At 43.6% G+C, this 23,965-nt stretch overlaps 2 protein-coding genes and 1 long non-coding RNA gene across 3 annotated transcripts in view; 1 reads left to right on the top strand and 2 right to left on the bottom strand.

Annotated features, from left to right (window-relative positions):
• Positions 1-3,947: 3,947 nt before the first annotated feature.
• six4a (SIX homeobox 4a) lies at positions 3,948-10,822 on the bottom strand. Its single transcript, XM_003962671.3, has 3 exons — positions 9,613-10,822; positions 7,503-8,203; positions 3,948-6,205 (listed from the first exon to the last, which is right to left on the bottom strand). Exons 1-3 carry the CDS (start codon positions 10,344-10,346, stop codon positions 5,592-5,594), a joined length of 2,049 nt encoding a protein of 682 aa, XP_003962720.1. The 5' UTR covers positions 10,347-10,822; the 3' UTR covers positions 3,948-5,591.
• Positions 10,823-11,766: 944 nt separating this feature from the next.
• Positions 11,767-23,965, top strand: part of mnat1 (MNAT1 component of CDK activating kinase) — a 25,867-nt gene continuing 13,668 nt past the window's right edge. The window contains exons 1-6 of the mRNA XM_029830829.1: positions 11,767-11,964; positions 16,321-16,473; positions 16,884-16,957; positions 17,595-17,698; positions 17,800-17,940; positions 19,052-19,183. Coding sequence (XP_029686689.1) covers positions 11,876-11,964; positions 16,321-16,473; positions 16,884-16,957; positions 17,595-17,698; positions 17,800-17,940; positions 19,052-19,183 — 693 coding nt within the window. The 5' untranslated portion in view covers positions 11,767-11,875. The remainder of the gene's footprint in view (positions 11,965-16,320; positions 16,474-16,883; positions 16,958-17,594; positions 17,699-17,799; positions 17,941-19,051; positions 19,184-23,965) is intronic.
• LOC115247895 (uncharacterized) lies at positions 18,237-19,108 on the bottom strand. The gene is made up of 3 exons (XR_003886957.1): positions 19,008-19,108; positions 18,684-18,873; positions 18,237-18,333 (listed from the first exon to the last, which is right to left on the bottom strand). It is a non-coding gene; the product is annotated as an uncharacterized lncRNA (long non-coding RNA).

Below are 23,965 nucleotides of genomic sequence, written 5' to 3'. Positions count from 1 at the left end.
ACTCGTTTTTAAAACCGGGAAATGTGCCTCTAAACACGGCAGACTATAAAACAATACATTAACACGGCGTTGTGACCAAACCTAGAAAACTAAAAAAATTAAATCTTGATCCACTAGGCCTAACTGGTGTTGTATATACAATCAGTGGACCATAATTGGCCCCCACCGCCGACTTAATTGTATACAGACTGAATGTTTTGTTGTATGGGCCTAATTACCCAGGCCGTTTATTTTATGGGGTGATAGGTCTATAATTTAATTGGTTCCTATAGTCAAGTTCAGGCGTGTTTTAACGCACATTTATATGAGAACCCCCCCCCCCCCCCCCCTTTCTCTGCCTCTCTCTCTCGCTCTCCTTCTGCCCCTTCTATGTTTGCATGTGCGGGTGTTTCTTTACATTTAATTAAAATAGGAAAAGGATCCTCGGAGCACCTGGATGCGTGTGCACCCATTTAAAAATGCACAAGAGAACTATATTATACTATATTGGAAAGATATTGCTGCTCTCAGAATCATTTTGCATCATTTTTGTGACTAACTGTTCGATGCAGCCTGTGGCTCGCATGTATATTTCAGGGATTAGACGGGCACCGCACTGACTGCTGCGTTTTCTGCGGGGTGAAACACTAAACCGATCCATTAGTAAATGAATTCTGCACAGCACTGCTGCAGTTAGAGCAAAGACGGCGTTTCTTTATCTTTTCTCAGAAACCACTTTGAATATTCTGATCCGGGCAATAGTAATCACAAGATCACCTGGATTTTATTTAAACACGTAAAATTATTTCACCATTTTAGCCTATAGAGTTTTGTTTTTTTTAATAATCCAGTTCTTTTGTATCTTACACATAAAATGATTTATGCTTTAAAATATCTGGACACGTTTTTCCTTATGTTTTTCCTTACCAATTAGTTGGAATTAGTTGTTTTCATAACCTGTTTTTAACGTAAAATAATTGTTTTTCCACAGTAAACAGTGTTTTTTTTTATTCTGCATTGTGATAACAGATTTTTGCCTGGCCTGAAAGAAAAATTAACATTTTTTGCTATCTTTAATTTTTAAAAAATCATTGATTTTTTCCCTCGTTTGGCAGCGCAGCCCCAACACGGGTCAGAATGGCGCTTAAACGTGATTCAATTAGACGCACATCTCACATGTTGAGCCGTATATCTCCAGCGGACACGCAGGCTCTCAGGCCACTTTAGCTGCACTCGGACTGCGCGTAAAAACCTCAGTGCTTCAGTAAATGAGCTGTCTGATGAACGGCTCTCGGGTTTCTCTAATATCTCTACCACATTGCGCTGCGCCTCCTCCTTTAACCCGAGTAGCCCCGGGTGGCGAGATTATTTCAAGATGTGGACTCTCCGCCTCCGCCTGTGTCACCAGTCAGCGCCGAGATGCTCTCAAGTAATGCAATACTCAGTCCATCACTCATTACACTACTCAAATTGGGTATAAAACTGCCAAAAAAGCGTTTCTCCCCTGTACATAAATGCGCATTGAAATATTACAATGTTCCATTGCTCACAAATTAATTATGAAACATTACTTGAAATTGGTTCCCGGTATTTCGTAGATTAATTTATGGGTAAATATATATAACTGTTTCAGAAATACTACTACGGTTTTCTTTGAAACCTGCGATGATGCGCAGGTCTGTGTGTTGACAAACCGGCCTGGGATAAGAAAAAAGAAAAAAAAACATTATTAGAAAACGTGTGTCCCAGTGGAGAATTTAATCTTTATTCAGAGAAAATCAAATAGTCCAGAAGCTGCTAAAAATTTAGCCCAGCGACAGAAACTATTCCCCGTACAATTAAAATATAAATGTAGTTTCACAATCAGTGGTCTTCATTGGCGGATATGACGTCTCTCAACTATCACAGTTTTGACTACATGTACTTTAAGCTCATGGATAAAATTGGTTGAGCCATTTGATCGTTAATTATACGCATCTCTAATTAAGAGGAGCCGTTTATGGCCGCAGTGATGGGAGAGAAAAGCTGCTCCTTCCCTCAAAACAAAACACAACTGTTGACATGAGTGAGTTAAATGAAATTGGAGCCGCAATTATCAGCTTAACAGAGTTTCCTGTCATGTTGGAAAATTAGACCTAGTACAAGTGCACCGAGGTTAGAGCCCCCCACCCCATCAAAATCATTACGCATTTCCTCAGAGGACCACCTCCACAAATATGCAATTATGGCCTCAGCGTTTACAGTGGGCCGCCCGGCAAACACCCCGCAGCCATGAAAAGTTGCGAAGGGGTGTTCTTTTTCAAAATTGTTTTATTGTTTTTGAAGCAGGCCAGTAAAGCGGGCGGACACACAGACAGAAGGAACCTTTTTAACAGACCATGTGTTCCTTCCTGGCAGGGAGGGGGCGCCATGATAATGCTATGAAGTGAGGGCTGAGAAGATGAGTTTGGACATGCTTTGAGTAAATGAAGAGCGGTCAGTGCAATTTGGTAAGAAATGTGTGTGTGTGTGTGTGTGTGTGTGTGTGTGTGTGTGTGTGGTCTGATGACTTTTCTGTCCTTGCAGCCCCCCGGACAAACCAGACCACAAAGACAAGTACGCTTACCTCATGAACGGCATCGGCGTCATGTTAAACGTTGGTCAGAGACAAATCTACAAGTGTCGACAGCCTTTTATTTCTATGCGCTTAGAGCCAGTGGAGCTGTGCGCCGCGGCAGTGGTGGGTCTGCGTGAGCCGGGCTGGTACCCGCTGACCTCTGACCTCTCATTAGTGGGACGCAGAGCACTGGAGTACCCTGCTCCCCAGGTCATGTTACATATGGCTTGCAGTCTGCTGCGCCGCATTAAATGTCAGCTTTGAAACCATAAGAAAGATCAGAGGTCAGTGTTTTTAATAAGGCCAGAGTTCTGGGAGACTTCTCCCTTTTTACTGCGCGCCAACGCATGTTTTGTAGAGCACGTTGGAACTTATGATCAGTTATACTAAAACCTAATGTGCTGTCCTGTGTTGGCAAACAATCCCTCCTTCCTGTCTGATTTATAGTCACGACACCAAGGTGGAATTTAGAGTTTTCTCTGGCCCCCCTCCCCGTGAGACCGGCCAACCATGGGCTTCTGCTGCAAATGGTATATTGTTCTGGGCTCTAACAAAGCTGTTTTCACCCTCTTCAATATTACAGGAGGAGTTACCCGATACCCAACAATCAGCTAATCCACTGCCCATGGCGACGAGGTCACCTATGCACAGGTAACTTTATCCCAGTAGCTTGCTTCTCCCTTCCTTTCCCGCTACTCCCCCCCCCCCCCCCCCCCTTTTCTCTATGTGCTTCCACAGTGAGCACAGACAAACAGCCTCTGTTTATTTAGGTCACCATAGAGCTCCTGCAGCTGTGATACAAGAACAACCCTTATTATTCGCCACAAATAAAAATCTCATACTGTGAAATTTCTAATTTGTTGTCCCTTGCTGGCTCACAGAGACGAGATATGGGACGAAAATTCACAAATTCAGGGAAAAGTCCCCCCAAGCCAGAAGCGGTGTTCAGGCTGGATGTCTGTGAGTGACAGCGCCTCAGATTCATTCTTCCATATGTTGAAATCAGGCGAGTTTCAGGGGGATGTTTGGCCTTCGTTCAGGGAAAAGGCCATCGGATTGGACTTAGCTACGGGGAGCTGCAGACCCCCCACCAAAAGGGGGGGTTTACCTCTGGAAATCTCATTGCTGTTTATTTGAATTACAAGGACTGAGAAGAGAAAAGGAGGGCTAATGAACTCCAGGTTGCCAGGCATGTGCAAACGATCACTGCAGGTTTGCAGAAAGCTGCGCTGGAATTGCCTGCATGCCACTCCCTCCCATCCACCGGTCACACCGGACTCTTAAATCTTTGTAAACTTCAATACGCAAATACATAACAGAACCGTCATTACACCGACCCGCCAAGGTAAAGTCCTGGAAGTAAGGAAAATATGGTTTCCATTTTTATAAATATAAACTTTTATTGCAGTATGGAGATTTAGAAAAATACATTCAAATAATTTCAGATACCAAACATATAATCCAAACTAAGATTAAAAAAAGAAAATCTTTGAGATATTTGCCCATTTTTGGTATGTGATTAAAGCAATACTTTCTCTAAAGTGTCCATTCAAATTGACGGGATTATGCCACAAATCCTAAAAAAGAGCTATTACTAGGGTAATCTACTCGCGAGAGGACCTGTGATGCACTGACAGTCGTGCACGTTTGGAGTTGGATGTGAGGCTGAAATGTGCTATTACACTAATATGCGACAGCCAGGAATTAGGCTCACTGTGTTGCGAAATGCAGCGGACACACTTGACAAATGGGCTCCACATTCTCTTGTCTTTTCCTTCAGCTGACACCCAACAAATGTGCCAGTAAATCTCTTCAGCTGCAGTGTTCCTGCCTTTAGTGTTGCGCGCGCACACACACACACATGCACGCACACACACACACGCACGCACACACAAAAGTAAAAGGCACTAGTGTCCAAACCATATCGATGTCATGCAAACAGAAGTTATTCCAATCCCTTTATAGTAAAATATAAAGTCACGATTACGGGCATTTGGACAGACACGTCAAAATGAAACAGTATATAGTGTAGCATCATCACATCTAGTTAATATAGTACCAGTTGCAGCTTTATAAATAACATATGATGCGCAAACACGGCCATCAGTGATATCACTGCGTCACAGATTGAAGCCTGAAATATGAGCCGCAGCTGAAATAGCGTGCATTTGTTTAGGTCTTTCCCACACGACAAATGCTCCGGTATAAAGGCAGCTTGAGAGGAGTCCGCGGTGACGTCCCTGTGATAGTGCAAATGCCCAAACAGACAGACGCCACTGTGTGTGTTAGGTAAAAGAAAGGCACATTTCCCAGAACCCCAGTCCACTATTGAACACTCTCCGCTCATTTTGGAGTGATCTAAAGCACAAAAGCAGATTTCTTTCTTTCTTTTTTGCAGTGATTTCAGAGGCGTTCGGGGAACTCGAGGTGATTATCGAAGGCCGCGTCTTCCAAAATCAGCAGCTTTGAGTGTTTAATGATCTCCGCGTGCGTGTGCCCTCCTGTTGTGAAGCGGTCGCTGTCTGACTGATCATTTTCACAAAGTCACTCTCCCCCCTACCGAGTGACCTTTTTGGTTTGACCCAGATGACACATTTAGTTTGGAGGAACATCTTGGTCACATGACTCCAGGCCATTCCAGCACCTGCTTCGGTGGATCAAATCCACTCAACAGGAAATAGCAGGTGTTGTCTATAAAAATGCAAATTTGAACTCAGCTCAGATGCATACAGTGACTTCTTTTGTGAGCTTGTAACAGTTGCAACGCTCTGTCTGATGAAACCTGTCAAGGACTCTTTTTTTTCATGATACGATGATGAACGCCCACCCACTGGGCTCCTCTGACTAGAGTGCATTTTAAAGTCAAATGAACAACAAAATAATTTAACATTTAATGGAAATGAATGGTAAAAACAAACAACAAACTCAACTCACACACACACTCACGCTAAATGAACAAGATTAGCCCTATTTCTGGAGCGGCCCCGATAGTCTCTGTAAGGAAAGAGGACTGAGGTTAAATGTCAGCCATGTCCTCCTTCATCTGCACTGTCTGTAGTTTGGCTAGTTCTTTTCCCTCCACGGCATCCATCTCCTCACACATCACCCGCACCATCTCATTCATGCCTCCTGAACCCGGGCCGCCCACCTTGTTCTCTGAAAGGTTCATGTAGCTGTTGTTCATGCCGGGCCCTATCAGGTGGGAGGACTCGGGGCCGTGGACCTCGTGGCTCCCGAGATACTCCGTGGAACGGAGGTGGTGGCTGTTGGGGTCCGTCTGCGTCATCAGGGGTGTGCTGATCGTGAGGGTGGTGTAGACCTCGGGCTCAGAGCTGGATGAGCTGGATGCGTTGACTTCGGTGGTGGTGGTCGGACCTTGGCTGGAGGGAACCTCATCTGCGTTGGGAGCGGAGTATCTGAGGTGACCGCTGGAGTCCAGGTGGAGCCCTGGATGGTAGGAGGAATACACACCTCCCTCCAGAGGCTCCTTCTTGATGGATGGCTGGACAGCGCTGCTCATGTTGTAGAGGACTGTGCTGTGGTGCAGAGACGGCATGGTCAGCTTGTCCTGGTGCTGGAATGAATCCTCATTGGAGGAACTCACCACTGCGTTGTTCAGAGACATGTTTCCTGGGGAAGCAGAGACGCAGATCAATACACGCCACATCTTCTACTCTGAATAAATCTTTCCAACTGCATCTTCCCCAACAGTTCCTCAGTATCGCGAAGGTCAGATGGGCCTTGGGCCAAATCTGCTGCTGTGCATCTCGCACACACAAGTCTGACCCCGCGATGCCCCAGAGGAGGAGCGTAAAGCTCGGCCTGGACTCCACAGCAAGCTGCAATTTTCTGTTTTTCCTTATAATTCCTCCTGCTGTAGACGCTCTGCTTCATGTCAAAGAAAGCGCAGTAATGTTGTATTCTGTGTTTCAAGGCCTCTGATTGTCTGAAACTTATTTCCCCTCCTCCCTGCTCTGCAGATCAAGAGCGCAATGATGATGAGTGATGGTGACTACAGAAGTTGCTTTTATTCATCTCTGGGGTTTTCAAAGGACCACCTCATTTGTGTGTGTGTGTGTGTGTGTGTGTGTGTGTGTGTGTGTGTGTGTGTGTGTGTGTGTGTGTGTGTGTGTGTGTGTGTGGCCCTTCCCTGATTTTTCTGCTCTGTGTTGTGTGCAGTATCAACCCTTGGGCTAACGCACAAACGCGGATGAGCCGACACAAAAGCAGATCAGATGTATTGATGGATGAGGCGCGACTTTTTGACAAACCACAACAGACACGTAGAGGAGCGCTGGAAAAACGTAAAAGGGCAAAGTTGTCAAACAGGGAGAAAAGAAGAAAACTTTTAGTTCTTCTAGTCATTGGCATTAAAAAGTGATCCCGATGTTTTCTTTCATTGGTCTCCAATAATGTTCTCTGTAACAGTAATGCGATACCCTTTAAAAAAGTAAATCAGCTGCTTAAAGGCAGAATGATTTATCACTTGTGATTCTGCTCCCCGGCTCCTCCAAATTGGTAGTCTTCTTGGATGTGTGCTTGCCATATGGCACCTGATCACTGGGTCTTATTACCGTCCCACCCTTCCAACCTGTGTTTGCTTATTGTTGAAGCTACAAAGCCGATGGTTAAAAAACTACTGATGGACTTGACGTTTCCATGCATATGGCAGTGTAGAGGGCAGCGTCTCTGCAGATACTGATGCCTTTATTAGGCTATAATTAGTTGGGGTTTTTTCATGAATTTTTGAAATTCTTTTGAGGGAGAAATTAACAAAAAATGTATTTTAATGTCATCAATTGCGTTCCCCCATTACGGACAATATTGGATAGATTAACATTATAAAAAAAGTAACATTTCTTTACATTTACTCTATATGCTCCTTTTCCTTTGGTTATTACCTCCCAGGTGATTCTTTTAAACCCACCTTGTGTGATTGTTGATGAAGATGAGGCTGAAGGGAGCTGCAGGGAAGGAAGACCCACTTCACTGCTGAGTAACGAGCTACCGTCGCCCTCCGGGACACCACTGGGTGCCTGGACCAGGCTGTACCCCCCCAGCTGAAGCGCACCGGAGGAAGAGCTAAACGTGAGGACAGAGGAGCCTCCATTCTGCGCCGCCATGGTGTGAACACCCTCCATTTTGACTTCAGCTCCATTCACGCATCCGGCGTAGGAGGCGTACTGCAGGGCCGAGTCCTCGGCAGAGCCGCCCAGTCCCTTCTCCTGCCCTGTCTGCAGCTGCATGTCCACTTCTGAGCCCCCTAGCAGCATCCCCCCGGAAGGCCTCAGAGGGTTGAAGGCTAAGGGCTGTATGCCCAGATTGAGCCCATTGAAGAGGAGGTTTCCAGGTGCGTGCAGGTAAGATGAGCCGCCATTGTGAAATACAGCAGGGGAGGCATTACTGGTTAGTAGACTTCCATTGTAGAGGCCGCCACTGTTGGAACCAGGCGGCAGCTTAATGTCCCCAATCTGTTGAATGACTGCACTACTTTCCAGAGGCCCTGTCTGAATGGGGAGGGTCCCATGGGTGATCACCCCATCTGAGGAATTAGATAGGGGCCTCGGAGACAACTCCTCCTGGCCTTTACTGGATTCATCTTCTGTACTGTGGTTTCCATCCGATTCGCTGTGAGAAATTTAAAAAAAAAGGAAGTCAGCAGTGAAAAGACAAATACACATTTATTCCTGTGCCTTTAAAATGCCCCAGATAAGACAGTATCATGGATTTAAGAGTCATCTACAACAATACAATTCTGCCTGTAATTAGTAAAAGAGAGCAGCTAGGTTTGTTTCTATGTAATTACACAGATTTCTAAGAGCAGCACTTGTTAGTGAATGTGTAGCCAACTTTTACCTCATGGACGCTGGCAACAGCCAGCCAAAGTCAACAACCATGAAACCATTTGCCGCAATAAATTCTGGAGTGACAAAATTCCAGGACTGGTGGCGTGACAAAACAAATGGCTGAGTATTTATTTGAACTCTTTCATCCACTGGGATGCAACGTTAGATTTTTTTAAAGCTTATTCTTAGTAAGAACATAAGTGTGTATTTTAGCTATTAATGCATCTTATTTAGGGCCAATATCTTACTCAACCTGTTCTTTTGATTTTAATGACTGAATCAGACAGCTGCAGTAGCAGACACACACACACACACACACACACACACACACACACACACACACACAGATTTGAATTAAAACAGATGGCTGATTGCTCAGGCTCACATTTGGTGTCCAGAATAGGTATTGAGTCTAAAGTTTAAACCATGAAAAAAATAAAATTCGTGTGTTCGCGCGCGGGTGTGAGAAACAGAGGGAGTGGAGTGGAGGGGGAGGGGGGGTGACCTCCACCAGGTGTGCGTCAGCTTTGTTCACAGAGAGAGACATGAAAGAGACATTTATGCTTGTCTGTGTGGAGGATTATGAAATAAAATCTGGAGATGATGGAGGCTTATCTTGAATCCCAAACTGAAAACAATAGGAATAATAATTAAAATGTAATGTACCGGGGGTGTTTGTTCGAGCCATCTCACACCAAAATACAGTAAAGTGACGTTTCGATACATAGTTCTAATAGTAGTATCAAAGTAATCAACTTTTTGTGCGTTACATTCAAATCCCGGAGTTACTATATTTCCTTTCCTATGGTTTCCATGCCCCGTAGCACTAACACGCTTGAAACCGGATCTCAAAGTCAACCGCTTCATATTTCAAAACATTAAAAACGTGCTCCAAACCCATTTACGCGTAGCTTATTGACTCTTATATATCAGTATCCGGTGATTTACAGTGAAATAAGTTCACTCCAGGTGCTTATGCACTTAGTATTTTCATGCATTGACATGCTTGTTAATGGTTACACGCTGCAAGCGACCCACTGGAATAAATTATCTTTCCAATACTTGGTTAAAATCAGCCCGTGTCTATTTTCAAGCCCTTTTACGCACGATATATTCAGGGGGAATATTTCGGGGGTTTTAAGGATACTTTTGTACTTGGAGCGCTCAGTGACTTCTTCCTTTTGTTCTCACCTTTTGGATTGTGCTTCAGACGGGTTTCTGTCTCTCTGCCTCCTGTTTTTGAACCAGTTGCTGACCTGGGTCAAGGAGAGTCCTGTAATCTTAGCGAGATTTCTTTTCTCGGCAGGCGAGGGGTACCTATTCTGATTATACATATCCTTCAGCGCGTTTCGCGACCTTTCCTTGAAACAATACACCGTCTCCTCGCCGTCCCAGATTGTCCGGGGGAGAGGATACTTCCTCCGGATCCGGTACTTGTCCACGGCACCCAGAGATCTCCCCCGCGCCTTCTCCGCCTCAGTGTACCGGGCTTTGTACCACAGGTCTTGAAGAAAGGTGTGGTTTGACGGGCTGAAACTGTGGTTCTCCAAAACACTGTACATCTCCTGATATCGAGCCTGGTGGAAAGCAACCAGGGCTTGGGCTTTCAGGATGCTTTCGTTGCCTCGCAGCAGGTCACTCTGTGGAAGGGACCACAGGAACCTGGCCAGCCGGTCCACATTGCCTCCCTGTTGCAGCGCCTCGCAGACACAAGCCACTTGCTCCGGGGAGAAAGCCAGAGAGGAAGCGGCGCTCACCAACAGCTCCGTGCGCACCGCGTCAGTGTTGGGAGTCGTGCGCTCCATGGACAACTCCGCCGCGTCCAGCGCCACAAACTTGATGCACTCCCGCGTATCCACCTCCTTCACATTTTCCCTCTTGATGTCATTTGCTATTGTGACTTCTCCGGCAGAAGAAGAAGACATTTTTTGTTCGAACCTTCCCTGGTAAAGTCACTCCTCCCAGCTTGATCAGGTTACCTCCTCGCCATGCGAACGCGATCGGATATCTGACAGCAGCTGTAAGTGGATATCTCTCTCCCCTTTTCCTTCCAACGTGACTTTTACTCTGCGGGGACTGGAGCTAGAAGGAGACACGCAGGGTCTATCTGCGAGAGAGCCACCCTATTGGCCGCCGAGGGGGCAAGATGGGAGGAGCGAGTGGGAGTCAGACCTGAATGTTTGGTTTCCAACTGTCAGTCATCCGCCTGCCGTGTATTCCCGTTCCTCACCTGTACAAGGTGAGCACTTTGGAGATCGTGGGAATGGTTATCTATAAACTGACTACATGGAAACACATCTGTTTACTTTGATGTTAAGTAATTATGTCATTAAAAAGATGGATTTTAAATTAAATTTACCTAAGTAAAAAAAAATTCTCGCTTCCTTCAAAAAGTCCTTAAATCAATACACCTGACTTTACGGTTCATTTGGTCTTTTTTAGGTACTGAGTATGATAAATTACATTAATGTGATGAAATGTGTCCGAAATAAAGAAATCTGCGGCATCTTTCGTTGATGACGAATATCAATTTGGGTGCCAATGACTAGTGATGTAAGGGATGAGGCAAGTCAAGTCAAAACAAACGCAGACTTTTAAAAACCCATTAAACCTGTCGCATACATTTAGAGAGGCCATGAAAAGCTGCATAGTACATTTATATCTGCAAAATGAAAATGCAGTTTTGTGGATTTTAAACGTCTCTTTTGGAATCTTATAACGAATTGTTTCTGTCTGTTACAGATAACTTAATTGACAGTTTAATATGTTCATAATAAACAAATCAAACTCTCAACTGACATGGAGACGGTATGACTCCATGTCATTATTTAAGTTAAATAATGACATGGAGTCATACAGGCGTTTACCAAGTCCAATCGAATTTTATCCAACACGAAATCGACTGAAAATTTTGCTCTTTAATGCAGAATAACCTCCACTGATTTCGTTTTTGTTAGGTTTATATAGCATTTCTGCTTTCACACAGACGTTTAAAACACATCCACGCGCAATTTCAAATTGTTATATGTTCGACAAACATGGAATTGTATGATGTCAGCAGCCCCGTGGAACAAAACCTGCTTATAGTTTTGGTTTAAGATAAGGATTATATTAGATCATAGAATAAATGGAATTAATCTGCAAGGCACGGAAGACAGTGAAGCCTATAATCAAAACAAACATTCTACACATCCCCTTTAGACAAATCATTTGCATGGATGACTGAAAATACACTACTCAGCCTTTAAAAAAAATCAGATCTCCTGAGACTTCTAATGAAGTCCTGAGTAAGTGCACCGCGGTAGACGTAGGCAATATAAAGGAACTGTTCTTCATTAGTGCCGTTTCCTATCGGACGGTATTCTGTGTGACGCCACAATCTGCCGCCTGGAAGTAGCAGGAAAGTTGCCCGTTGTTGACGTTTTCTCGGGTTTTCTGCTGCGTACAGGTACAAATGGACGACCAGGGGTGTCCGAGATGCAAGACAACCAAATATAGAAATCCATCGTTGAAGCTGATGGTGAATGTTTGCGGTCACACGCTGTGAGTATCATCTGATAGCTTCATAATACAGACTGAACAACTTTTAAAAAACGGGTCCATATTTTCCTTTCAGACACATATAACCATATATCGGTAGATGTATCTCCACAGTAGGTGGTTTAGGCTATTTAAGTTCTATTATTTTTTACAACAACTTCACTGGTATCTTAACAATTGGCGTTGGAAACCTTTTGTAGCTTGTGATGGCTCTGTGTAACCTTGATAAACTGATCGATCAGATAATATTATAGCTAGAACAGAGATCAGACCCGCAACATGCATAAATTTCATGCAACATTTCGGGTTGACAAGGCGGCATAAAGTAAAGAATCTCATCATATCTGCAGAATGACTATTTCTAGATTAAAAGCACAGGTCCAAACTAAATATGTACTCTCAGAAACTGTTGCTTTTGAATTTCTGTTCAGTCCTGGCTAATGAGAGAGGCCACAATGATCTGAACTTGTTTTAGTTATTGCTACTGTCTTTACTCACATAAACATGTTTGCGGTGCAGATTTTCAACATTCAGCCTTGCCAAGTATTTTTAAAATCCCGTTCTCACCACTGAGCCGTGGTGGCCCTAGGAGAGCATCTTTTTTGACCCTGTGTTTATTGACCGTACCATCAGGAAGTGGCCGTGCTTTGTCATCAGGTCAGCAAACTCGTAAGTCACCACCTCTGTCTGGATGCAGGGTTGCACATATAAATTTAAAATGATTCTGCAATAAAGCAATTTGGAAAGATGTCCTCGCTCAGGTCACCTTGGTGTTGTTATTCAGAGTCCATGTGACTGAATTAATGCACCATTTAGAGGCTGCTCTCTTCAAAGTCTTTATTAGACTTTGGAGTTTACAGATACAACACGTTGGCTTAAAGAAGTCTTTTACCTTTCAGCAACATATTTTGTATTTGCCGTGAGCGTCGTGCCTATGTTGAAGATTAATATGCTCTCATTTTGAAGGCAAATAATAAAGAAATCTTTGCTATAAATTAACTATTAACTAACTATCATTAAATAATTGACGCTACTGGGGATCACAACCTGCAGCCCCTCTGCAGTTGCTATATTGGTTGATTTGTTTATTTGTTAGCGTCTTCCTTTAGGCTTGGTTAAAGGCTATTCCCCTCTTGACTGACCTCAATTTTTACCCTTGTGATGCAATGCGGTTTTGAGCTTCTCCACCTCTAGCTTACATCTAAATTTAAACACCTCGACAGCACATTTTGTACCCTGTCAACAGAGACGTTTGATGAGTGTTATTTATTATGCTTAAACAATGGCACGGGGCCCATGTCCTTTGGCATTTGACACTGGGCACAGGCAAAATAGTAACTTAGGCATGTGTTGGGCTTTCTGCTGAGGTTAAAGTGAGAGAAACACCACAAAAAGAACCTTGATTCCAGCTTCTCATGTTTGTGGTTTCTAGGTCAACATAGGCTAATTATGTAAGAAGAGTTTTTTGTAGTGTGAAAATATGTTAATTTTCTCCAGTGATGCTAAGAAGTTTTGAAAAACAGCACATAGGGGAGCATGCTGTAAGGAAATCTGCAAACCTGCTTTTTTGCAATGTAAAGCAATAAGTTGCTGTTTTCCCCTCCAAATTCTGGTGCAAAATCAAAAAGTTGGAGGTATTTTTGATTTTTCCGCTTATTTCTATCCTTTATTTCAATTTTCTTAAGTTAAACACTGACATGAGTATGCACTTGTATCAGCACTAGCCTCTAGGGTGGGTTATGTCAGTACTCCATTTAAAAACCATGCTAAGAATGCTGAAAACAACATTTTTTAAGGAGGCGCCCACTGGTTCATTGATTGTTGTAGCAATAATGACGATAACAGGCTGTTGCTTTTGCTGCATAGTTAAAAACTACAACCTCAGCTCCACCCCTGGTGGCCCTGTATTTGGACTGTAAAGTATACAGAGTTTAGTCTCTGCCTTTTCTGCTTTTTAACAAAGCACACCCAAATCTAACATTTGTTTTATCACATCAATCAGCCTATGCCTCTTAGCATTTCTAACTGCGCTGCTGAAGGTGCTGCAGGTCACAAGGCAGGCAAAGCCCAACGATGGCAGGTTTTAAATTGATGCAAAATCAACACAGTTAGCAGCTTAACTTCATTGGTTTAATAGAATGTGGCCAAGTGTTTTTTTAGTTTTAAAAAAAAATATAGCAGTCTTTCTTCTTACTCATACAAACTGCGGAAGATATAGGCAATGCAATCAAAGGGGGTTGGGAGGGTCTATGATGTGGAGGAGTCTTTGCTGGGCCCAGTCCCTGTTTACCCCCCTCTCACCACCCCTTTCTTTGACCTGCTGACAGCTGCAGATGGGAAAGATATGAGCCTGGAGCTATGAGCAGGACAGGTGAGCGAGGGAGGAGTCAGGGTTAGTGACAACAGCCCAGGGACACAGAGATGGCGAGCTGTTGGGGATCTGTTGTTCCTCCTGAATGTGCATTTATTATGACAAAAGTAAAAGCGTAGCCTTGGCAAGGGATCTCGCCATTTCCCGGTAAAATTGCAACAGATATGTAATCCAAGACGGCATATTTCATTGTAATCCTAGCAGATTGACATTAAAAGTCTCCTCCCTCCCTCTTAAACATTCACCACTTTGCTACTTAGGATTTCCCCTTTGGAGGACTCTGTTGTGTGGTCCATTTATGGGGCAGGGGGGCAAACTACGCCCCAGTCCTCGTCCTGTGTTGATGAATAAGGTCTTTGTGGGCCTGTGGAAACAAGCTGAGTCCCTCCGTCTACCTCCATATGGCCAGGCCTATACATCTCCTGTAGCCTGGGGCCATAGTGAACATCTGCCTCTTCCATGGTGCACTTGAAGAGCTTCACGCTCTGGAGCAATGATGGGACAACACAGATGTTTCTGCCCACACTGGAGTTTTCATTTTTATTTTGTGGCTTCATCGAAGCCAAGCACAACTTCGTATCAAATTCAGTATCTCGACTCGAGTAACAAGACTACAGCGACCACTCTACACCTGATCTCCCTTAGCTGGGAAAGCTTGGTTCCATACTTGGTTGGCTTTGTTTGACCCATATCCGAGATGGTAGACATAAACAGACAAAATCCATGACTCGGCAGTTTCTCCTTTTAACTGTTTTTTTGTAAATGTGCTGAGTGGACAACCTCTCTGACATGATGGGTCTGTCGTTACTGTTCTAATAGGCTCTATCCTCCAAGAAAGCTTTTGAAGAGCCATCAGCATCTGCATCCAGATTCCTCGACTTTGTAAATAAATTACCTAAACACAACACTTCTACACAACGTAACGCAACCATGCAGACATGGAGAAAAGACACGCGTTTTCCCTGATGTTATTTTATGAAATCTTGGAGTGACATTTGGGAAACAGATGTCTGTTTTGCGAAGGTGGTCACAAGCAGGAAGGTGGACTCTTGTGGAAATAAAGCTCAGCTGAGCCTTAATTAAACGAACGTGCTGAGTAAACGTTTATCCTGGCCTTCCATCCCATCAGGGGAGATTTAGAAGCATTCCCATTGTCCTCAGTGTTCGTTCCTCACTTGAATGTGACTGATGGGTAAACGCCAACCTCCATGAAGGTGTGATTGATAGCTAAGCCTGGGTTGTGCCCTCAGGTAAATCTACCATCACCGGAGGCTCATTTTGTGATGCTGCATAAAGCCAATGTTCCCGTTTTTGTCCTGACTTTACAATACATTTGCCAACATCATGTGAAGAATGCACTGGTTGTATTTGACGGTACCTGTTTGGTCATGACACATCTTTGTCCAAAGAGTTGAGAATATGGATTAAAAATTATTAACCTTTAATTTAGTGGAAGGAATGAAGAAATTTTACTTTGAAAAGTGCAAAAGTTGAACTCGAATGACAGCTCATCCAAAAGCTCAAGTAGCAGAGAGAAAATGTTTTTCTAATGTTTGGTCTGTGTTGATATAATGATAGGCTATGCAAAACGACTGATCTGGATTTTATCATTTAATGCAACGTTGTGGAAAGGCTGAGGTCTGTTGAAATAACAATGAAGCAAATGTTTTCCAATGCAGCTACTCTGCCGATGGGGTGTCGGGCTAATTTCCTCCTGCCTGAGAGTTAGAGGCATGCCATTTGCCCTTCCAATCATGGCTCCCTGCTCCTTTGAGCACTTAGAGGATCCGTTCATATCCCCAATTATCAACTGCTGGCCCTGACGATAACCTGCAGACGCAGGAAATAAAATCACAGCTTTGCTCTTCTCTAAGTAAAACAGTTTTAGCACATATCCTCATTCTCTTCCAAAGAAGACCGCCTGCGAGGGTCACCTCAGGTGAGATCGCACTTAATTGATGGTTCTGGTTCTCTGTCTCCTGATCCAGATGTGAGAGCTGCGTGGAGATGCTGTTTGTGCGCGGCTCAGGTAACTGCGTGCAGTGCGACACGCCCCTGAGGAAGAGCAATTTCCGTGTACAGCTCTTCGAAGACCCGGCTGTGGATAAAGAGGTGGAGATTCGCAAGAAGGTGCTGAAAATGTGAGTGTGAGGCGTCAGAAGGGTGGTGGGGTGTGGCCTTGAGTGTTTTTATATGTCATCTCATGTCTCCTCCCTCTTCTTAAGCCACCTTTGTCTTCCTCATTACATTGTTTGTTTTGTAGACAATAAGCCTCCCCCCCAGGGGTGAGGGGGCAAACGGGAAGGCTCTTTCCCTGCCAGGTTTTTATTTCTCAGTCCTTCCCTGCCTTCTCTCTCTCTCTCTTCCCCTCTAATCTGTTCTTTAATAGCCCCTTAATTGACATCTAATGTGTGTCTATTAGGCAGTATTCAGACATGGTAGTATAAAATGCTTGATTTTAATGGAGGCTATTAATGTCTCTCAGTTGTCTCGGATATTTTCTTGCTTCTGTTTCTCCATTTATATCATCACATCTGTTCTGACTCAACAGATACAACAAGAGAGATGTTGACTTCTCCAGCCTCAGAGAATATAATGACTACCTTGAGCGAGTGGAGGACATAGGTAAGGCAACAGAAATGGAGGCTTTGTGGCCTCAATCTGGTTGCACAGGAAAAGATTAATGGTAGCCATGAAAAGGTTAGGGGCCCTGAATCTTGGCTGATTGAGTCAAAGGCTTTTGGAATTCTTTTTGGTTCCTGAAGATGTCTCACCACTAGTCCATCTGTTGGGAAATAAAGAGGTTACAATTAAAACTTTCTGGTGTAAAATGTCATCAACCGCCTAAAAGAAGTCTGATTATTTTTGTCTGAAGTACTTATGTTCTCTGACTTGGATGAATAACAACCTGCACATACATTTGAAGGTCAGAGGTTATAGTTTACTCTGCATAAACCAGGTAGAGCGAACTTTTTGTTTCACCGCTTGAGAATTTTTTAGTTTTCCAGACCCGAAGGTGTATCAAGAGTTCATCCCCATAAAGAGAGTGCCACACTTGCCACAATCATTAATATTATTGTGCATTTTCTCTTGTTGGACAGTCCACATGGGCTTGGCAGTTGCTCATCCATGAGCAGGTGATGAGATTGGCCATATAACAGCAATAGCTAACTTTTGCTTCTCTGGGTTTATATATGAGACGGTCACATCATTACATTATGTGGTTCTTTCAAATATTTTTTTCTTTTTTCCTTGTGTTTAGTGTATAATCTGACAAATAACTTGGATGTGGAGAACACCAAACTAAGAATGGAGCAGTACCAGAGGGAGAACCGGGATACCATCCAAAGGAATAAGGCCAAACTTGTATGTTTGACTTTTTTATCCTAATTTAATGTTTATGTCATTAAAACAGTCGTTCTGTGTTAAATACTGCTCGTTTCTTCTTTGCTTTCCTGACGTAACAGACACGGGAACAAGAGGAGCTGGAGGAGCTGTTGTTGCTGGAGCAGCAGAGCAACGAGCAGCGGAGACTGGACGTGCTGCAGGAGGAGCAGAGACAACTTCAGGCCAAGAGGAAGAACAAGCAGGCACTCTTGGATGAACTGGTGAGAAACACTGGAGTTTGGTGGAGTTTCTATATCTATCATACAAAAACACATCCACACGTGCACACACACACACCCTGAGCCTGAGGGTTCATGGCTGTGAGATCATTAGGAGATTATTACCAGTCATTGTGCTGTGGGCTGCATTGTTCTCATTCTGTGATTCTAAAGCCTCTTGGCTCCATTGCATTGAGCTGCAGGCTTTGGAAGTGATTGTTCCTGTAGAGTGGGTTGCTGAAGGACCATCACTGATAGCAGGCTAAGCTGCGTGTTTGTTTGTTTAAGGCACGGGGCCTGTTGACTGTAGGCAGATGAGATCAGCCACCCCCCCTCTGGGATCAGTCCTGAGGTCTGACATCTGTATGCTCCTGTGTTCAGAAAGTTCACTGTTCTCTGAAACAGTCACAATAACAATATAGATGTATAGATTATACTGATACAACAGTGATTTAATAAGTTATACATCACTCACACACACACACACACACACACACACGCACACACACACACTCTGATGCTAACTATTACACATTAGCAAGTATATCATGGAGGAAATGAGTTAATCAAAATAAAAGAAGTCTAATATAACTGTAGGTTTTACAAATGATGTATATTCTGCCATCACTCCACTTTCATTATCATTAGCCTTCGGAGCTGTTAAATGTGTTTAATGATATTTCTAAATGGCAAGAGATATGTAGTCTGGCCTATCATTCCTCTCATACCCATCGATAATGTCCTACCTCTCTAGTGTACAGCGTGTCCAGTCTTGTTTTCTTAGACCTCTGTGCTTGGCAAAACTCCATTGGAGAAACTGAAACACCTGACCTTGCATTTAATGAAGGTTAAGGCTTTGCATCGCACTTGAAACTGTCCCCTGCAGTGCCTTGATTTTTGTGTGTGTGACTTGCATCAGCCATGTGGCAAAAAGCCCTAAAAGTACACCGTGATCATTATTATATATACATGAACGGTGCTGAATGCACTCAACGTTGCTGAAATGAAGAAAATTTGGTTTTCATCTTTTTTTAATGAGTGTGGAAAGAAACAGAAAGCCCCACGCTCACCATTAGCAGCCTCGTAAAACCTCAAATCCCATTTGTTGATCCAGGAGCAGTCTCAACTTCCCGCCACCGTCTTGGTTGCCCAACACAAGGTTCGTGCTGCCCAACTGGAGACCCAGATAGAGCAGCAGAAGCAGGTGGTCAAACCTACAAATATCTTCTCAACTGGAATCCACATGGTGAGTGACAGCACATCGGTTCATGCAGCACGAAGCAAATCAAACACTCCGTTGATTCGGTCTGATTTTCTATTAGTGTGTCTGTGCAAAGTCAGTGTTACAGGTTTTCAACTTGAACTGTTTTTAATAATGTTTCTATGTTGTTCTTTTGAAGGTTAAAATTACAGTAAAATGGATTTCTGCGCAAAAGAATAGTGGATAAAGCAGGATTCTTTGTAGAGGCTCTTTGGACTGAAAACAAACCCTTGTAGTTGTAGGGCTTGCATCTGTGCAGGCATGTCATTTCAGGTCCTGGTAGGGCAGTCAGTTACCACACGGGAAGTCCCTTTAGCCTAAGAAATCCTTAAGTTTGAGGACACAGAAGACGCCAAAGCATTGTGCAATACTTAAAAACACTAAGAGGAAGAGATGGTACAGTGCTGGGAAAATACAACCATGTTTATTTTGTTTTATTCTTCCTTGTTTTATTTGATTTAGTTAACTGCAGGCTACACTAACATTGTGGCCTCTTGTGTGGCCCTTTCCAATTCAATATGCGAGCACGTTGACACCAATAACATGAATATCTATGATATTTACAATGAGCTCATTCAAATAAAAGTCATGTTGTGTATTTGTAAACCATTTCCCATTAGATTTAATTGTGTATTGGCTCAGTGTGGAAATAGTTCCATTCAAACTCTGAGCCCACTGCTCACTGGAAATAACATGGTTGTAAGGTCTAGACCCTCAAAAAGAGGACATTATTTTGTGTCTGTTGCTTTGGTCGTGTCGTCCCACTCCCCCGGGTGGATGGTGGGACCCACACAGAGAGCATGATGGCACAGGGTCTTTGTGCTCCCAGCTTGCTGCTTTGTGCTCTTCCTGTCTGGAGAGACTTTTCACTTGGCTGTCATTCAGGTTTACAGTAGTTTATTTTCATTTTACCGCGATGAGATAAGCTGTGTCATCAGCCCTCCTCCTTCCCAACAACCCTCATGAGACGTGGCTGTCTTCCCACAGTTCAGTGGTGCGTGAGAGAGATATCCACTTAGTGCTCACCTAGGCAAAAGGTATACCTAAATTTTGATATTCCAAAAAATGCAGCATTGTCTTTTCCCATCTCTGCCAAATTAAGCCGACACAGCTCTCCGAAAGCCACGGGTTAAATTATGGTCAAATGCAATATTTAGATCTTGTAAAATGATTCATTTTTCACATGCAATCGCAAAGACAGAAGTCAATGGAAAAGCACTGAAATTATCCAAATGGAAGATGTGGTATTCTGACATTCTCCCACTTCAGCATGAAGTTAAACTTGCTGATGGAGAGAGAAACAGCATGGTTATGTTGCTCTTGGATTATTGCACGACTGTTTTCCTTCACTTCTCTCCTCCCATTTCTCTTCATCTCTCTCGTCCCTGAACCCTTGTTGTTGGTGGAGCAGCAGAGCTCTCACTATGCATCGACTGTGTTGTGGAGTCGGAGACTCGAGTCGGGGGAATGTGTGGGTTTGGATTTCCCTTCACCTCAAAGGCCATAAGAAATACTTCTGTTTGAGTTGGAGGAGTTTCAGCACTGAGTGGTCAATTCCTGCAGATTGCTGGAATTCATTTATCTTCTGCATTGTGGTCTCTTTTTCCAAACAGGTTTTCAGCTTTTCTTTAGAACAAATGTGGAGTTGTTTATGTACAAACACTTCCAGATCTTGGACCACATTCCAGGGTATACGTCACATATAGTGTCGGTGACTGTAGTTACTACACATAAGGACAGTAAGTAACAACTTAAAAGGTTCGTCAAACCATTTGTGTCAATTATGCAATGGCAAGAAATGTGGTAGATATGATTACTTAACAATAGTCATGCAAGTATTAATTTGTCTTTGGCCACATTATAATACGTCGATGACAGTGCTGACATTTCAGAACAAACTGAACCCTCTGTGTTGTGATGCATACTTTCTCTACAGTCCACACCCCTGCTGTGTTTCACACAAAAGCCAGAGGACAATGTCACTTTGGGTGAAATAAATGGAAATGCCACTCCAAAGAAGCAGAGTGTGCAGAGTGTGTGATATAGAGGACTAAGTGATTGTGACAATGAAAGATGGTCGTATTTTAACCTTTCTTTCCCCTTTTGGCTGTTTTTGTTGATGTGGAAGTTCTCTGGTCATGGCCTTAAGACCCCCTCCTGCCCTGCCAGCACTTAAGCCAGCTGCTTCACCCTTGTGCCAAGGAGAGGGGTAATGGGAAGCATAATATATGCATCTGACGTGTGATCCACCAAAACGGAAGATGCCAATTCCTACCTAGTTTCCCAATGAGTGCAGCCTTTATTTTAAGAGTGATCTCATTTCAAATCTCATTGTCTTGGGTTGTATACTGGAAACAAGCAAGTGCATATGTCGCTTGTTCTTGTAGTACGCTTTACCTTGGTGATTTTCCACAAATACATAAAGGGGATGGCAGCCCTGGTTCCCTTTTCTTTAAGCTGCATATGTATTTGTTGGACACTCCAAATGTTTTTATCTGATCTCGAGGGAAAGTAGTCCCACCAGGTTTGATCTGAGGTGGGATAGGCCCGGTCATGCCTCAGGAATGGTATTGGATCACTCGCTAATCCCTCACTTTGTAGGCATTCTACTACATACACACACACACACAGACGGGTTCCTGCATACACACATACGTGAATGCGCACTCCTCTTATCCAGCCTGAGTAAACATCCTTTGAAGAATAAAGTGCTTTTCTAAAAAAGACATCCGTTGGTATTAAAAGAGACTCGCTCTCTCTCTCAGAGAGACGAGTATTCTCTGTTTAAACAGGTAACTTGTTGTTGTCTGACACATAAGGGGCCTCATTGCCAAGCCTAATGACAGGAGACATCAGGCTTGGCACCTGTTCTCAACAAAGCATCAAGGGGCTTAAAAGTAATTTACGTTGAAATTAAATTCTATTATTATGAATAGTGCATATTTACTGTGTTTGATTCCTCTTTAGAAAATGAAATGTCGTGCTAAACCACGTACATGTGAGTTTGGGGATTGTCGTGCTACAGCTGCTACAGTGTCCCATTACTAAAAGCGCTTGACCGATGGGGAATCTCTCTACCTCAGAGCAGCTTTCAGCACCATCTTAAATGAAAGGTCCAAGGTTCCATCACTGCAGGGCCCCAATCTGTTTCTCACAGGCAGCATTAGGAGCAGGCATACCTGAAGAGACGGTGTGGGCACCTAATGAAAGCAAGAGCCACACGTAAACAAAGCACAGCTCATACAAATAGAGGAGGGTGGACTATTTATCTCTAAACATAGAAGAGTAGCAGCTTGGAATAACTCTGGGGTCTCTCTGGCTTCAGTTCAGGCCACACTTCTGTGTTATATATTTATCATCAACTACACACTCGCACAAGTGTTTGTGCTGTCAAGCTATTTGCTTTGGTCTGATTTACATACTTAAGTTGTCCTCTAAATTGACCTCTACTGTGCAGATGTACGTGAAAACGTCGGCCAAACTCTGCTTCCCTTTTAGTCTGGCGGACTGGCCTAACCTGTTTTGCCTGTGAGGTTTGTCCCCCAACCCCCATTCACTCTTTTCTTTTCTAGTGTATTAGGTTCATTTCCCTTATTTAGATTCTTGGCATAGAAATAACTGATATTTATAACCCATTTATCATTCATAGGGGAGAAAAGAGTTCTAGGTGTTTTTAGAACTAATTATAGTTCATTGTGAGTCACTGACAATTTTTTTTTTTAAATAAATGCTCAAGATGTTGATCTTTTTAACTAAAGTAGTTTGGATTTTTGTCCTCCCATTTCTTTTCATCCCTCTCATCCCTGAACTCTCTTTGTACAGCTCTCACTATGGATCTACTGTGTTGTGGCCTCAGACACGGGGTCAGCTCAGGGGTCTAAAGAGAATTGTCATCCTTGATTGGCACCAGCACATGATGGCATTCCCGCTTCTACCCCTGCTTTGGTTGGCCGCAGTAACCCTTGCCCATGGGCAGGCCATACAGGCCCACAGGAAAAAAAGGGGTTGCCAGCTTTAGGGGCTTTACACCGGAGCAGCTGCCACTGGTCAGGCAGTTATATTTAAAACCTGTAAGGCGAGGGGAGGTGCAATCTAGGCAGCAGCGTTTACACTTGCTACTTGTTGCCCAGCCGTCAGTAGATAACCCAAAGCTTTTTATCCACACAGAAGCTCTGGTAGTGCCAGGACAGAAGGTGGAAGTTGGGGCTGAAGTTGGGCTGCCACTAGGCTGGGTTATTAGTCTGCATTTCTGTCATTCTCATTATCATTTTAGATATTAGTCGTGAAGCCTCTACTATCTCCTCACTTTCACATGAACTGGTTGTGGCTCCACGCACACTTTCAAACGTCACCCCACACACACGCACGCACCCGCACACACACACATACCCACACACCACTACTAACCAAGTGAATATATGTACTTTTGTGTGTCTGTGGTTGTGGTGGGAATGTGCTGATGGAGAGCACAGTCTCTAAGTGACCTTGAATATGTCCCGCTGAGCTGCAAACTCTGGACAGATAGGGGGCTTGGACCGTGCCAGTATACTTGCAGTATGTGTAGCATTTTTCCACTGACATTTGTTATGGTGACCTATTATATTCCATTAGTGCAGCATTTTTGATCTAGGATAAACACTCCCTTTGAATACTTTTAGGAATATATTCCAGTAAATGGTCTACAGTCAATAGGGGTGCATTTTCTGCTTCGAGCCTCTCCATTTTGCTTTTCTGAAAAGGAAGAAAACCAGGGAATTCAAAGGTTTT

This window comes from Takifugu rubripes, chromosome 2 (genome assembly GCF_901000725.2).
Source record: "Takifugu rubripes chromosome 2, fTakRub1.2, whole genome shotgun sequence".
In the NCBI taxonomy this organism is placed as follows: Eukaryota; Metazoa; Chordata; class Actinopteri; order Tetraodontiformes; family Tetraodontidae; genus Takifugu; species Takifugu rubripes.
This window is presented reverse-complemented; position numbering and strand designations above follow the sequence as displayed.